At 45.5% G+C, this 17,008-nt stretch overlaps 2 protein-coding genes across 4 annotated transcripts in view; one reads left to right on the forward strand and one right to left on the reverse strand.

The window, feature by feature from the left end:
• The window catches only part of PAFAH1B1 (platelet activating factor acetylhydrolase 1b regulatory subunit 1), a 129,523-nt gene extending 120,569 nt beyond the window's left edge, over window positions 1–8,954 (reverse strand). The window contains exon 1 of one of the 3 annotated variants that reach the window (XM_033922626.1): window positions 8,651–8,954. The gene's annotated coding sequence lies outside the window, so the exon portion shown is untranslated. Of the gene's footprint in view, window positions 1–8,197; window positions 8,398–8,554 lie in introns of those variants that run through there. The other 2 variants (XM_033922629.1, XM_033922627.1) reach the window with 2 other exon arrangements.
• A 613-nt stretch (window positions 8,955–9,567) lies between these two features.
• The window catches only part of METTL16 (methyltransferase like 16), a 118,812-nt gene continuing 111,371 nt past the window's right edge, over window positions 9,568–17,008 (forward strand). The window contains 1 exon segment of the mRNA XM_033922630.1: window positions 9,568–9,647. Coding sequence (XP_033778521.1) covers window positions 9,607–9,647 — 41 coding nt within the window. The 5' untranslated portion in view covers window positions 9,568–9,606.

Consider the following 17,008-nt stretch of genomic DNA (forward strand, 5'->3'; position numbering starts at 1 on the left):
TACTATGGCATAGACCCTGGAAGGATGTGTCCTTTTCAATGAGGATTCCACAAGGAGGGATTGGTGAGATAGTTGTGAATTCTCAAAATCCTTGCAATGTAGAGTTCTATACCTCGATTCCAATTTACCTGGAATAGCAGGTATAGCATAAGGAGTCTCCAGATTTTGTTTGAAAGTTTGAGACAGAAGCCTGTTAAGAAGAAGCATTTATTTCTTCTAAATACTCCTTAGAGTATTTTGTACCAGCATTCAATTTAAGATCCAGGTCATCAGCCATCTGGGGAAGAAGGAGGAAAAGGACAATTGATCTGCCAGAGCATGGCCTAGAGAAGGACTTGATGACCTCAAATGGAGAACGAAGGCGAAGCCTCTCTGGAGTATTGGTAACCCAAGGAACAGACAAGACTTTGAGGATGCATTGGAAGCAGTTGAATCCTCGGGGTCTGCAATTGGTGTCTTCGATCAAGGAGTTGGAGGCCTCGAAGAGCTGGAAGGTCTGGAGTGAGGCCTGGACGAGGAAGGCTGTTCCCTGGAAGAAGACCTGTGCCTCGATCGACGACGAGAGCGCCTAGAAGGAGGTCTCGGGTAAGATCAAGGAGGCTTCGCCCTATGCCTGGAAATGGGCAGTGCCACTGGTGAATGAATAGGGCTAGAAGCTGTAGATCGAAACCCCATAGACTCAGTGGTTTGGATCGAGGAATCTCAAAGCATTCCCAAAGACTCTGCTCCTTGCATAGAGTGAGACCCCCCCCCCCCCCATATTTGGGCCATTTATTGGGCCCAAATATCTCATCCTAAATGCGAGTATATATGATAATCCATTACCCCTTCTAAGCTGTTGGCTCTGAAGGCCCAGCATATCCTGGCCAGCATGCCCTGCCACATGGCAAACATAAGGAGACCTGTAACTGCCATGGCCTACCTCATCCTGGAGCTATAGCATCTCTGTTGTCCCAGTTCTCTCTCTGGGTGCACCTTAAGTAGGGAATTTCCTCTGTAGATCAGGGGTCTCAGTCCCTCCTTGAGGGCTGCAATCCAGTCGGGTTTTCAGGATTTCCCCAATGAATATGTGCATGCACTGCTTTCAATGCATATTCATTGGGAAAATCCTGAAAACCCGACTGGATTGCGGCCCTCAAGGAGGAACTTTGAGATCTCTGGTTTAGATCTTTATGCTCTTTGTCAGGGGTTAATGCTATAGTAAAGCTAGCGAGGCCAACTAAAATTTCTTTTTTATTATTATTATTTTGTATTATATGCTGCCAAAGCAAGCACTTTTGGAAAGCCTATGTTTCTCAAATCAGTCCTGGAATACCCCACTGCAAGTCAGGTTTTCAGGATATCCACAATGAATAGGCATGAGGTTGGTTTGCATACATTGCCTCCACCATTTACAAATCCCTTGGAGAAGCTGATGGAAAGCAGCAATTGCGATGCCTTGAAACATCTTATTCCATCCCCGCTGTACCGGGCAAATTGGATACCAGGTACCGCACGGTGCACCATAAGGGATTCGATGGTTCCCATCCTCGGTTCACACCTTCACTTCTCATTATTGTCTGGATACTTTCTCCAGACGGGATGGACAGTTTGGCCAAACAGTATTACAAAATTTATTCTCCTAAGTTGCCAACTCTCCCACCATCCCATTGTGGTTAGCTTGGAGGTTACCCATTAGTGAGAATACTTGCCTGCTTGTCCTGGAATAAAGCAATGTTACTTACCGTAACCGTTGTTATCCAGGGACAGCAGGCAGCTATTCTCACGTCCCACCCACCTCCCCTGGGTTGGCTTCTCTGCTAGCTATCTGAACTGAGGAGACGCGCCCAGTTCCAATGGAGGCACTCGCAAAGACTCTGCTCCTTGCATCGAGTGAATCAGTTCCAATGGAGGCATGGGCAAAGACTCTGCTCCTTTTGATACATGCACCGAAGCCAGACAAGACATTCGCAGAGACTTTGCTCCCTGTAGAGAGTGTGTGTATAGCTGAGGGACTGGAGGCGGCTCGATCTCACGGGAGGCCTCCCCGTGCCCAGGCTGGATTTGAAAGAGAAGCTTAGGCCCAACGGTGGTGAAGAGCTCAATGAATTACTTCTCTAACAAGGTCTGGAATGAGGCCGGTAAGGACGGACCTGCATCTGCAATGGGACCGCCTGCACGGGCCTCGCGTTCTTTGGGGGTAGTGTGTGAGTGCTTGGGCCTAGAAGCCTTGGGCACTTTTAGCACTACCGGTGGAATAGGCTGCTGTGCTACCTGATCTGAAGAGACTGAGGAAGGCATCGCAGCAGGCGCTGGAGTCGGGGCCGGCACAAACGATGCAGGCTTGATGAGACTCGGCGCCGCAGAGGTGGAAGGCTGAGGAACAGCGGATGAAGTCGAAGGTGAGGGGCCTTTCGATGACGATTGCTCCGTCGAGGACTCCATGCTGAACAGCGACTCCCACAAGACGCAACTCCCACAAGACGCAATGGCGCTTGAAAGCACGTGCGGTGAGTGTGGAGCAAGGCCGGCACGATTTCGGAAAGTGTTCAGGCCCAAGACACCAAACACAGCGTCGATGAGGGTCCGTGTGCGAAATCACGCGCTGGCACTTGGCACACTTTTTAAAACCGGTGATAGGCCGGGACATAGGCCGGAAAAGCTCCGCCGCAAGATCGAAGCTGCGGGGCTGCAACCGCGTGGCCTACCCGGTTGGACAGAAGAAATTTTTTTTTTTTTTAAAACAATAAAGAATAACGAAAATCAGCGATTGAGAAAAAAATAACCCAAAACCACAGACTTTAGAAGGCACAAGTGAAAATTTTCATGCAGAGAGTCGAAGATGGACTTCTTGGCTCCGCGGAAAAGTAAGAACTGAGGAGACGCGCCCTGGTCTGGGCGGGAAGGCACTCGCGCATGCGCGGTGCAGGCGACTCGAAACTTCGAGTTTCATCAAGCAAAAATGCTTGTGAGGCGTCCGCATTGGGGCTTCGTTGGATCACGTCGCCCATTAGTGAGAATACCTGCCTGCTTGTCCTGGGATAATGGGGATCTGCACCCTTCAGGAAGGCCCTGCAGGACTGAGCCAAAGCATTACACAGTGGGACTAAGGAGTGCAACTGGGGGCTTTGAAGCCAAGCTCAACCAGGTTTGGTCCTAAGACTGTAACCTGGGAGTGGCCATTAGGCTCGACCATACTGTGGAACAGCAAAGCAGGGAGCTAGGACAGGGACAGAAGCACTGTCAGCATGATCTACCACCATCTAAAGATAGAGAAAAATACTGGATTGTTCCAGAGAGCACTGTAGCTTATGCTAGTGATGTCACTGGCAGAATTCAGTTGCTTTCTCTGCCTCCATTTGCTGGCAGGAAGGGATAATGCCCATAGGTTCAGAACAGTGGAGCCAATGCTAAGAAAATCTGTTTTACTTTTTCAGGATCTTGCCAGGTATTTGTGACCTGGACTGACCATCATTAGAAACAGGATTCTGGGCTTGGACCTTGTCTGTCCCAGTATGGCAACTCTGATGTTCTTAACTGACCAGGAACAAATTAAGTCAAATGAGCACTGTTCCTAAAATACCCAGGTCCTGCAAACATGTAATCAGAAGGCTATGATTGACAAGATCAAAGGCTACAGAAAGATCAAGTCCACAATAACAAGTTTGCCTGCATCCAGATGAAGTCACATAACCCCAGAAGACAATAACCAAAATAGACCTCCTCTCACCTACCAACTCACCAAAAGCAGAAAAGCAATTCACAGGCCCAAGTCCTGTACAAAAAGGTTTCCCTTCAGCAGTGCACTGCAGGTTCACAGGCCATTCAGCTCAAATGGATATATCATGCTAATAAAAGGTAGCAATGGCTCTAGCTATGCCACCAAGGGTCATGATCCACAGTTTAGAAATCAGTACACCAACTAATTGGAAGGCACTTTTAACAAATGAATGATAAATTGTCATGTACGCCAACTTCCCCAATAACTGAACTGAAATCAAGTAGTCTGTACCTTTCTTTATAGTAGATTAAAAAAAAAAAGGAAGGATTGTGTCAGGGAGCATCAAAAGCAACCGAGTATTGTCCCAGCTGTAGCACAAATCCAAATTGTTCAAAAAGTTAAAATGGGGACACAAGCACAAATCTTATCATACATTCAACTTAGGTAGGGCTGGTACTTTTTAACCCTTACGTTATCAGATTTTATTTATTTATTTTTAATGTTCATCAGACCACAACAGCAACTACAGATGCACATAATAAGATTACTATCATACAGACATGGCCCTAATAAGGATCATCTAGTCCTGGTCTGCTGCTGACAGGGAAGTGGCACAGTGGTTAAAGCTAGAGCCTCAATGTCCTGAGGTTGTGGGTTCAAACCCACGCTACTCCTTGTGATCTTAGGCAAGTCATTTAATCCCCTATTGCCACAGGTACATTAGATAGATTGTGAGTCCACTAGGACAAGATAGATTGTGAGTCCACCAGGATAGACAGGGAAAATGCTTGAGTACCTGAATAAATTCATGTAAACCATTCTGAGCTCCATGGGTAGAATGGTATAGAAAATTGAAAAAATAAATAAAGCTGGAATATTTTTAATGCTACAACCATACTGTACCTCTCAACATGTACTCCTTCCATAATGGAAAGTCACCTGGAGAGCCATTCTACCAGAATAAATTGCAATAATGGACCACAGGTTCTGTGAAGATTCTCCCTCCTGCCTTCCCTTCCCTGCATGGTCCAGCATCTCTTCCTCCAATCCCAGCCCTGCCCACAGCGCTCTCATTCCCCCACACAATCTCCAGTGTACAGTACCTTTGCAAGGTAAGGAAGTCTAATGTGGTGTAGCACCAGCAGCAGCCTTACTCACAGGCTGCCTCTGGTCTGCACTGCACCTTTCCCACTGAATGGTCCCACCCTTTCTGAAAACAAAAGTTGCATCAAAAGGGGCGGAACGGGTCAAAGGGTAAAGGCGCAGTGCAGGACAGAGATAATTTGCCGCTACACCACTTTTAGACTTCCTTACCCTACAAAGATACTATACAGCGGGGGTTGCAAAGGGGAGTAAGAGAAAGCTGCGGGCAGGATGGATCAGAGAAAAAGGCACAGTGAATACCAGAGGCAGCCTGCAAGCAAGACTCCCACTGGCGCTACACCTCAGTCTTCCTTACCCTGCACAGGTACTATACACCGGGGGTTGCGCGGGGGAGTTCAGGGACCTGGGCCCCTCCTTTGGGCTCATTTTGAAAGTATGCCTGAGAATCCGGAAAATCTAAACATTTCGACCAACCTCATCTCTGCATAGCCTTGATTTTTGGAATTTTATAGTGTGTTATAGTAGAAATACATAGGCACATCACGCTTATGGGACAGGTACAGTTTGTAAAAACATTAACATGGTACCTCATGTTTAATTATTATATGTATTCTTTGGAATGAATCAGTGATCAGCTGCACACAAAAAAAAGCCCATAAACTAAGTCATATTACCTAAATCAGAGCTCAACAAGTTAAGGTTGCCAGATTGTCATAGTAACCATAAACTCAGGCTTCCAAGACCAAAACGGTAACGCATATGAAACACTAATTTTTATATTCCTAAAATCAATGCACATGCATGGGACAGACAGCAGTGAAAATAGGATTGAAAGGTTTGTAAATATGAGTTGAGATCTGGTGTGGACTGAAGTACAAGAATTACTGTAATATGTTCAACTAACAGGGCTGGCCCAGGGATACCCAACATCCTAGGCTAGGAGTGAACAATCTCGGTTCTTCAGGGCCACAGCCCAAACAGGTTTTAAAGATTTCCTCAGAGAATATGTATGCAAATAGATCTCATACATCCATCTTGGTTGCAGTCCTCAAGAGCTAAGGTTGACTAGGCGAATCTTCACTTGTGCACCAACCTCCTCTGGAATGGCTTAAGGCTCTAACCTTCCCCCCACCCCACCACAACATACCTTTCCACTATTCAGTATCCCATTCCTCTTACCACCACGTGACCCGTGACAAGTAGATACAGCACCTGTGATCATGACCAACCATACATATCCTGCTCAACAGCACAAGAGCACCAGACCTGCGTTTAAGGCCCCATGCTGATGCAGTGTCTACTTATGACTTGGGCCAAAGAATAAGTAGGGCAAGTGACAGCAAGACAGAGGGGTGAGAGAGGCTGCTTGTATGCTTCCCTGGACAGACGCCTAGTCTAGAAGCAGGACCAGTCCTGTCATTTACCAAACCAGAGAACAAACAACTTGGCAGATCGGAGAATCTAATTGATCTTTTATCGCTGTCATTTATTATGTTACTATGTATAAAAATAGTTAATTTCAATGAAACACAATAACAAAAACAACAAAGCAAACTGGGGTGAGGCAGCAAAAGTAAGACCAGGAATATTGGAATTCTCAGAATGAGAAAGATATGATGATCTGTTAGGACTTCCCAAACTTTATCAATAGTATGCATATTATGAAATGCCTCAAGACAAGTTCTACAACACTAATTATAAGTGTTTCTACAATATGCGAGAAAAAAAAAAAAACGAGTCCTTATTCTTAGCTTTAAAGATATGTAAGCTGTCAAATCAACACACAATACATGGGACCCCCCTCACAGCTCTTAACTTAATGCATGGTTGGTTTTTTTTCCCAAATGTCCAATGCAAAAGTGACTGCAAAATATAAATGTCAAATGTATCTACAAAAATACTGTACTGTATTACTGTTGTAAGGGTAACCTCTGTTATTCACTAAAGTCTTTAGAGACAGAAACCATATGCAGCTTTGAGTTTTTAATAGCACCCTAAAAGGTCAGATACTGTATACTGCTTCAGATCATTACATCTAACTAAAAAAAAATAAGACCATCAAGACGAAAGATTCAAAGGTATACCACAGCATAGGGTTAAGTAAATGGCATCTCTCCACAGTTCTTAATCCTTTGGGTGTATTGCCTTACACAACTGCATTACTCTTGGACAAGAGCTAGCAGGGCAAATAAATACAATAGTATTTTGAAAAATACGTATTCAAAATCACAATTAATTATAAGTATATTTCTGTGTGGCTAATAGATTCAAATATTAATTACATCAGATGAAGAAATCATTCGCTGTGACTTTAAGTGTCAACTAGAGAAAAACCCTGGAGACCTGCAAGCATTGTTTCCACAAACCTGTTATATATGACACCCTCCTAAATACATTATTTGAGCACCACCAGATGCAAGAATCGACAGATACACTTAAAAATCACCACCCCTCAAACACACAAATAACATTGTTTTTATCATTTATGAATTCTCACTTTCTATGGTTCATTTCAAGTGCTGACCCAGTCTGCAGAACCCCATCACCACAGTTAAGACTTAATTCATTCAATCCCCAGGACTCTAATTTTCTTTATTATGGGGGGGGGGGGGGGGAAGACTATATAATGTTATATCACACAACGTGGCCGAAAGTTTAAAAACGATGGTGCAAAACAAGCCATCTCGCAGCCTTAGCCTCCTTACTCCACCCAGTCTTCTCTTCTCAATGGCTGCACGCAGCATCAATAAACATCTCAGGGCAAGGACAATGAAAAATAAACGGAATTAAAAACCTAACCGAGTTTTTGAGATAAAATTAGTTACCCTGCTATAAACAATTCTCAATCTAGGAATAATCAAATGACTTTTCTTAAAGCAGCTTCTCATCTTCAGAGCAAAGCCTAACAAAGTGACATTCTACTGTAATAGGAGACCCTCCCTCCCTGACGCCTTCTTGGGCTTATTAAATCATTTTCTGCTCGAGACTGGCAGTAACTTCTAGCCATCGTCCACACCACGGAAGTCAGAAATTCAAATAGATTCATGCAAAAACGTTATTTAAAAAATAAAAAAAAAAAATCCATCAAAAACAAAAGCACACACTCTGCACCACATTCTCCCACACGGGGCCCGTTCTGTTTAATGAGAGATTCGATCCGCATCCGATTCGATCCGCATCCGAGTCGATGCAGAGAAAACCTACCAACAAAAGCGATCGGCGCCCAATGTAAAAAGTGAAGGGGAAAAAATGAAGTGCTTTGGCTCAATAACAACCCAAACAGACAAAGTCTAAGATGTTTACACGGGCCGGGCATATTTTGATTTAATTACACCAGAACCAATCGGGAGAACATGCTACAGGGAAAGCAAGACTGAGAAGCAAAGCACCGACCTGGCAGCCCCTGAGCCCGGATCAACAGATTCCCGTGGCTAGGTTTTGGACGGGGGAAGGCTATGGAAACGAACGCCGGCCGGCCAGTGCTGCTGACGTCCTACCAGGGCGGCAAGAACCATCCTCGGACAACCCAAAAGCCTCGCGCTAAGCTCGGAGACGAACCTTTGCCCTCCCCCCCCAGCCCAATGTGTGGAGATTTCACCAACGGCCAGCCGCCATTTTGAGACAGAGGGGGAAAAAAAAGGGAGGGGGGAGGGAGGAAACAGGGCGGAGGAAGAAAAAAAAAAAATAGGAGGAGGAGATGCACCAACAGCCACATCGTCAATTCAGAAGCAAACTCTCCCCTCAACCAACCTTTTTAATGCCTCGTCTTTTTTTTTATGGGGTTACATATACATCATGCCGAAGTAGGCCTCTAAATCGCTCCCTCACCCCCTCGTCCGGACTCACCGACTGGAAACGCGATCTCCAGCGACCGCTCCCGCAACTTCGCCCACGGCGGCGAAGAGAAATTTCGCTCTCCAAGGACGTCACCGAAAATAGAAAAAAAAAAAAAAACAACAACCCCCCGACCAAAGAAACACTGTCTCCGCGCCCTCTTTCTCGGTAGAAACGATATTAAGCTTGTAGAAACCGGAACTCCGTTTTTCCCTTCGGCCCCATCCGCCTTCGCCTTTCTTTACGCCGGTCTCTGGGCTTTCACTGTCACCCCGACTCGCCGACGCGGTGACGTCATTTCAACCGCTGAGGCACGAAAGCAGTCCAAGGCCCCGCTGCTTCAGTCGAGAAGGGGCGGGGCTCAAGTAGGAAGGGACTCCCTTCAAGGGAGAAGGGAGGGGGGGGGAAATTGCGGGAACGTTATACGCATGTGCCGGCGTGAGGTAGGCGAGGCTGCTTGACAGGAAGTAGATGGAATGTTTCGCGCCTGGGGATGATGTGGTAGTGTTATTGTTTGTGTGGCGGGGGGAACTGGAGCTGTGGGTCGGGGAGGAGGGAGAGAGAGCCGAAGAGGTTTTTTTTCCTGCACAAAAGGGGAGTAAAATGTTTGTTAATGAGACTTGGGGTGGGAAAGTGGGCCAGCATGGTTAGTAACTGGTGGAAATGAATTTGGGGTGGGGGTGTAAATCTTCTCATGTAAGATTTTAACTGATCTCTAGTATTGCCGTTTCCTTTCTGAACTCTGAGAGTTAGATGCTTTATGATATTTTGCTGCCATTGTTGCATATGCAACTTTTCTTGTCAATGAGGACCATTACCATTTAGTCTGTAGACCCTAATTGATTTAAGGCTTCTCTTTAACTTTTTGGTGTTAATGATGTCCTAATTCTTTTGCCTTTTGCTCACACCTTTTCTAGTGGCAGCTCCTGGTGGATTATTGTTTATTGGAAGCTTCTATACCGCTACTAATGACTGGGGAGTCAATTCAGATCGGTTTGCATGAACTTCGGTAAAAGTGTTAACATTACATGAGTTAAATATAAGTACTGTATCTTACCTATTTATACTATCTATGTACAAACACAGAAACTATAATAATAATAGTATATCATATATTCATCTTTCTTTGTATTATTTGTGAGTTCACCCTTTCATGTTCCAAGTGGATAAGTAGCCTGTTGTTTCCTCCACAGTGGCGTAGTAAGGGGGGGAGGTGAGGTCCACCCTGGGTGCTGTTTTGGTGAGGGCGCAGGCACCCATTCTTCTCTTCGCTCCCTCCCCCACCGCCGCACTGCTTCCTTTCCCCGGTACCTCTGTAATGTTCCTAGAGCGAGCAGCAACCCTCAAGCTGCTATTGCATCTGCATGGGCTCTTCCTCTGACATCGGAGGAAGACCCGTTGCTGCTCATGTCAGGAACATTACAGAGGTACGGGGGAAGGGAAGCGATGTGCGTGCGGCAGTTGGGGGCGGGGAAGGAGTATGTGGCAGGGGAGGGGTGCCACCGCCCCATGCACCACGCACCCTTTCTACACCACTTTTCCTCCATGTTGCTATTCCCCTTAATTGTTTCTTTATTGACTCATATTTCTTTGTCCCCCGAGAGCTAAAAATATATAAAAGTTGCATTTACAAAACTGTGCTACCATATTTGTAAGTGTTGTTGATATAGCCCTCATTGCATAAAATGAGACCTCAGTAAATAACATAATAATGTATGACTGTGTGCAGTAATCTATTAAGGCTCTTTTTAGTAACCCTTAGTTTGAGTATGGAGTAATGACAGGATGACAGACTTATCCAATGTCATAGGAACAATGGTGGAAGCAGGATTTCAACCCTGGTTTCCTTTCTTCTCTACTCCATTGCTTCTATTACTACTGACTGATCATGTCTAAAGTGTTACTAAACAAATGGGACAAAGAAGAAATTTGGGTGTTTCATTTATTCTGTTAATGATTAGACTGTTTTCCATTCGTTTACTTGTTAATTGTTTTAGAGAATGACATGGTGACAAATTTTTCCCCATCTCCGTGGGAACTGGCAAGTTCTTTTCCTGTCTCTGCCCCATTCCTGCAAGCTTTGTCCTCATCTGCACAAGCCTCAAATACTTAAAAATCATGGCATCTATCTTACCGCACATTTTAGCCTTCCTCTAGGAGGGCTGTGCAAAGGGTTTGGCTCACAATTTGCTTAAGGTTCAGGTGGCAACATTGGTTTGTTTTTGAGGTCTTCTGCAAGGGTCTTCTTTGGTGATCCACCCGAATATCATATGTTTTTTGAAGGAAGTGGTTCATCGCCCTTTGATGCATGTGCTCTACCCAGAGTGGAGCCTCAATCTGGTTCTTCGAGCTCTTCAGAAGGCTCCATTTCAACCTCTATGCAAGGCCACCTTGAAGTTGCTATTACTGCAGTGCGTCAGGTCTCAGAGTCGCAGGCATTATCCTGCAGGACCCCCTTTTTCCGCTTCTTGGAGGCGGGGGTCACGATCAGGATGGTGCCTTCCTTTGTGCCTAAGGTAGTCTCTTCCTTCCATGTGAACCAGTAGTTTCTTTTGAGAGGAGGTTATCTAAATCGGTTTTGGCAGCTGCACCACCTTGATGTCTGCAGGTTGCTGTTGCAGTACCTGCGGTTACTAATGAATTCCACCATCTCTTCATGCTGTTTTGTGGCCTCTCCTGGGGACTGGCAGCCTTCAAGATCACCACCACTGCTAGATGGATCAAGGAGACTGTCTCGTCAGCCTGTGAGGTGACGCTGAAAAGTTCTCAACCCAACCAACCAACTTCCTAAATTCTGAGTTTTATTTTTCCACTGTAGCTGAAAAGAGTGTTATCTTAAGTGCTGATTTGTGGAAATTAAATTCTATGTTTTGACATTGTTTCAGATTATTGATTTGAACCATATCCATGTCATTCTCTTCTTGGCTGGGCTAAGAATTTTTCAGCACCCTCTCGTATATGAAGGCAGGGAAGTTTTCGCCACTTGCTCTTAAGATGTACTGACTAGGGGTATTGGCAACTTTGTGGGCAGAGTCGCAGTCAGTCTCACTAGAAGAAATTTGTCAGTCTGCTACTTGGTTTTCGTTACATACCTTCTCCATACATTATCGATTGGATGTGGCAGTGCAGTTGGTAGCCCCCTTTTGGAGCATCCATTTTCTCAGCAGCACTTGCTCCATCCCTCCCTCATTAAGGACTGCTTTGCTACATCCCATTTGTCTGGATTCATTTGCTGCTGATGACAGGGAAAGTAAAATTAAGTCTTACCTGATAATTTTCTTTTCCTTAGTTACAGCAGCAGAATTCAGGACCCACCCTTGGAGTTACTGCTGGATTTGCTGGCTGCTCTTTCTTTCTTTTCTCCTTGTCAGTAGGCAGAGTTATGATCATTGACTTTCAAGTGAGGAGGGAGAACTGGTAACGTGGTTCCTGTTCTTCTGCTTTGATATGGATAATAACTGAACAGCCAGAGTGTGCCATTCTATATCACAGAAGTCAGTTCATAGATGGCAGATAAAGAAAAGGCCAAATGGCCCATCCAGTCTGCCCATCTACAGCATCTACTATCTCCTCCTTTCCCTAAGAGATCCCACATGTCTGTCCCATGCTTTCTTCAATTCAGACACAGTCTTTGCTCCACCACCTCTATTGGGAGACCATTCTACTTATCTATCACCCTTTCTGTAAAAAAAACTATCACCTCTTAACTTCATCCTATGCCCTCTCATTCTAAAGCTTCCTTTCAAATAAGAGATTTGCTGCATGCATTTTCGCCATTTAGGTGTTTAAACGTCTCTATCATATTTCCGAAGCAGTCTTGTTTGAAGCGCAGGTTGCTAATCAACATGGATAAGAAATGGGCTCCTTAAGTGCTAGGCTCCAGGCAGTGGAGACATGTGAATTCTCGATGGTAAAAGATAGAAATTATATTGTAAAATGCTTAAAGTACCTTGAAAATCAATCGAGACAACAACCTACGATTTATGAATTTTCCTAAGTCTCCACTGGTGCCAGCGGATATGTTTAAGAAATTCCTGATGGAAGTTTTGAAGATGCCATCAGAGGCACTTCCTCCTATTATACTTGTTCAATACCTCCCAGGGTTAGAGGAGTCCTGCTAACCTGGAGGTAACAACTGAGAAGGAAAAATCCCTGTGACTTACTGCCATTTTGAAATCCCCTCTGGAAGTGGTTACCCTTAGGACTACATTGCTGGTGACCTTCGATTTTGAACTTGACCGTAACAATGTTTTGAAGCTTTCCTTTAAACATTTGGACTCTCAGTTTCTAAGATCTAAAATAAGAGTATTTCCTAACTTGGCACGAGATACACAGATAAGGCGAAAAGCCTTCTTAGACCTTCAGGCTAGAGTTCAGGCTTTATCTGCTAACTTTGTGTTAAGATTTCCCTGTAATTGTTATATTGTTCATGAAGGTAAACAGTTTCAATTATTTGACCCTAAGCAACTTGGGAAATTTTTAAGTGCTAGAGAAGAAATGAATGTCATAGTGTATAAACTATCCTTCCCCTCTCTAAACGGTATTCGCTATGCAGGCAAACTGGGAAAATCCCTTCTCTTCAGAATCACAGGTCTTTGGAATGACCTTACTACCCCGCTGCGGAACCTGGGCTCCCTACAATTATTCCTCAAGCAACTGAAAACCTGGCTTTTCACTAAAATGTAATTCTATCCCCCCTTACTCTTCTCTTCTATATATAAGTTCATGTAAACCTTTTTTTTCCTTCTCTTCCTATATTTTAAGTTCTTGTAAACCATGCCGAGCTCCACATCCGTGGAGATGATGCGGTATATAAACTTAAAGTTTAGTTTAGTGTAAATTCCATACATTTGCTGTAGACTGGCTAGGGGCAAGGTCTCGGAGCAGCCTTTCAATGCATTTGTGTTCCTTTATTATTTATAGATATTTATTTTTCCCTAATTTTGGATCACGATTACCTACATGTTGTGGATGAAAGGCGGTAACTATTTCCTATTGTATTTGCAGTTTTATTATACTTTACCATACACACTTGAATATAAGTCGATTCGAATATAAGCCGAGACCCCCATTCCCCCCCCCCCAAAAGGAGGAAAAATGGTTGAATTGAATATGTCGGGGGCTTAATAGTCAAGTGCCATGCCCTGCCCTTCCGTCACGCCCTCCCCTACAAAGTTCTGCACCCAGCCCCCTTCCCTCCCTGCTCTGCACTCAGTCCCATTCCCTACCAGGCTGTGAACCAAGCCCCCTTCCCTGCCAGGCTCTGAATACTGTTCCCCCTCCCTGCCAGGCTCTGAACACTGTCTCACCTTCCTTCCCTGTACCCTCTGCCCCCTTAAAAGAGCCAACCTCATCAGTGATGTCACAATGGCTTGATTGTCCCGTACTCCCCTCTGCCCTCTAACCCAGCCAGCAGATTAACCCTTCCCCTTAACTTAAACCACCTAGTGGTAGGCTGGGTTAGGAGGGATCCCTCCCGTCTTCTGTCCCAGCCAACACTAACAATTACCACCCTCCCTCATGTACCTGTTTGTTCTCTGGTGGTCCAGCGTGTATCCCGCGCTGAAATTCTCCAGAAAATTGTAAAAGTAAGTAGCTAGTGGCGCACCCAGGCCGGCACGCAGCAGCGAGCTTTTTGTGCTGCCGGCCGGCCCTGCAGTGCTCCTTGATAGGCTGCCGCGAGAACTTGCGACAGCCTATCAAGGAGTAGTGCAGGGCTAGCAGCACGAAAAGCTCGCTGCTGCGTGCCAGCCTGGGTGCGCCGCTGGCTATTTACCTTTACAATCTTCTGGAGGATTTCAGGGTGGGATACACGCTGGACCACCAGGGAACCAACAAGTACGTGAGGGAGGGAAGGACGGAGGGTGGTAATTGTTAGTGTCGGCCGGGGCAGGAGACGGAAGGGATCCCTCCTGTCCCGGCCTAAGGCAGGCCTGCAGGAAGTCTGGGAGGGTTTCGGGTGGTCACTGGGAGATGACCTGAATATAAACCAGTACCCCCATTTTTGGGCCAATATTTGGCCCCAAAATCCCGGTTTATATTCGAGTATATACGGTATTTCAAGAATTTCTGTGAAGTCTCCAAAGTATTGGTGATGTAAAAGTGAAAATTAATAAAGAATAAATAGAAAAAGAAAAATTCCAGATACATAGGATGCATCTGGCATGCGTGCTCCATTCCGCCCCATTCTGCCTCTAGCCCAGGGGTGTCAAAGTCCTTCCTCGAGGGCCACAATCCAGTCGGGTTGTCAGGATTTCCCCAATGAATATTTGCATACACTGCTTTCATTGTATGCTAATAGATCTCATGCATATTCATTGGAGAAATCCTGAAAACCCAACTGGATTGCGGCTCTCGAGGAGGGACTTTGACACCCCTGCTCTAGCCCCACCCCTGTTCTGTCCCCATAAGACTTTATCTTTTTATTCCTGATGTCCAGGCCATGTTCAAGGGCCTCCGAGTATGCATGGACTTGTGTGATGTCATCTGCACAAGCTCAAAGGCCCTCCATACATGGCCAGAGCTTTCCAAAACCCAGACAAACTTCTGGGTTTTGGAAAGTCCATCCGGGCACCCGGACAGTCCTCTAAAAAGAGGACATGTCTGGATTTTCCCGGACGTCTGGTAACTCTACCCCAGGGTTTGGAGCAGAAGTAGCTGGTCTGTCAAATGTGTGAGTGTAGATGCGAGATTCTGTGGTGCACTGTCGGCTGTTTGATGTTAATTTTCCTTAGTAGTTTCCCTAGATGGTCTATAATTCTTTGGACATAGGGAAGCACTACCATTTTTTTGTTTTGTCCTGTCGTAGCATTGTTCTCTAATGGTTGTTGGCCACTGCTGATTTTTATGGGTCTGGCTGTTCATAAGTTTTCGAGCTAGAGAATTAGCTTTCCTGCTGTAGCCATTATCAAGAAATGTGTCTTGGAGAGTATCATTTTCTTTCTGAAGGCTGCCTGGGTTGCAAAATCATAGTGCTCTGTTCACTAGTGTGCATAGCACCCCCTTTGTGTGGATAGGTGGTAATGGGACTCTGCATGTAGATAATGGTTGGTATGGGTGGGTTTCCTATATACCGTGTGTCCCAGGCTTCCATCTGACCTCTTATTGATCATTACATCCAGAAAGGGAAATCATCCATTGGTCCCTGTCTCCACTGTGAATTTTATGTTGGAGTGGCGAGACCTAGAAAACAGCAACAATCGCAACACTCTTATGAAAATGTTTAAAAAATAAAAGACTAAGGATTAATCCCTGTAGCATGAATTTCACTTTACTACTGGCTGCAGATTTAGCATGTTAATAACACGAATAACATGCTAAATATTTAACACCAGTTATTAAAATTAATCATGATTAATGTGATTACTTCATCTGCAGGGGTGCTGCGGTCCCTTCTGCATGCTGTTGCCTGCAATCTTTGGGCCATCAGCAGTGTTAGTCAGCTAAATGTATTGCCTTTGGTGGCCCCGGATGCTTTCCCTCTGTAGGACAGGAAGTTGAATCAGAGGAAGAGCTTCTGAAGGCCGTAGGTTTTGATAATTGATGCTGCCAGCAACCCAAAGATTGCAAACAGCAGCCTGGAGGAGAAAAGAGAAAGGTACCCATCCCATGGAGGGAGGGGGGGGGAGAAATGTCACACCTAATTGGTAGTGAGGGAGGGAAGAAGGAAGACAAGGGAATGGAAAAAAAAGATAAGGGAAAGGAGAGAGAGAGAGAGATGCCAGACCATGGGTAAAAGAGGGAAGGGAAGCAGAAGAGAGCAGAGAGATGCCAAGCCACAGGGGGGGAAGAAGGAGGGAAATGGAAGGGGATGGGACAGAGATGCCAGACCAAGGGGTGGGGTTGGGAGGGAAAGAAAGAAGGAAAGTAGAGGCAAGAGATGATAGACTATGGTGTGGGGGGAGGGAGAGATAAAGGGCTGATGCTTGATCAAAGGGAAGGGCAGAGAAAGAAGACAGATGCTGGATGGAGGAAGAAAGCTGCTACCTTGAGGAGGGCAAGGAAAGAGGATGCAAGGAGGGAGCGAGGCACTGCAATAATGGGAGGGTGAGCATGGAGAGAAAGGGGTGTTGTGTAGGAGGCATGGAGGAGGAAAGAAGTGTTGACTCGTGGAGAGCAAGAGGTGCTGCTGCAGGGGATGGAGAGATAGAGGTGCTGCATTGGGAGGTGGGGAGGGAAAAGAGATCCATTGAGGGGATTGAGAACAACAAGGGGGAACTGGATGCACAGAGGTAGGGAGAGAGATGCTGGATATGAAGGATGTATGGGGAAAAGAGACACACTGGGCTGGAAGCAAGAGAAAGGAGAGACCAGAATAGAGTTGAAAGGATGGAAGAGAATGGGGGACTAGATAGTAGATGAAAGTAAAGA

The sequence above is a fragment of the Geotrypetes seraphini genome, chromosome 15 (genome assembly GCF_902459505.1).
Source record: "Geotrypetes seraphini chromosome 15, aGeoSer1.1, whole genome shotgun sequence".
Classification (NCBI taxonomy): Eukaryota; Metazoa; Chordata; class Amphibia; order Gymnophiona; family Dermophiidae; genus Geotrypetes; species Geotrypetes seraphini.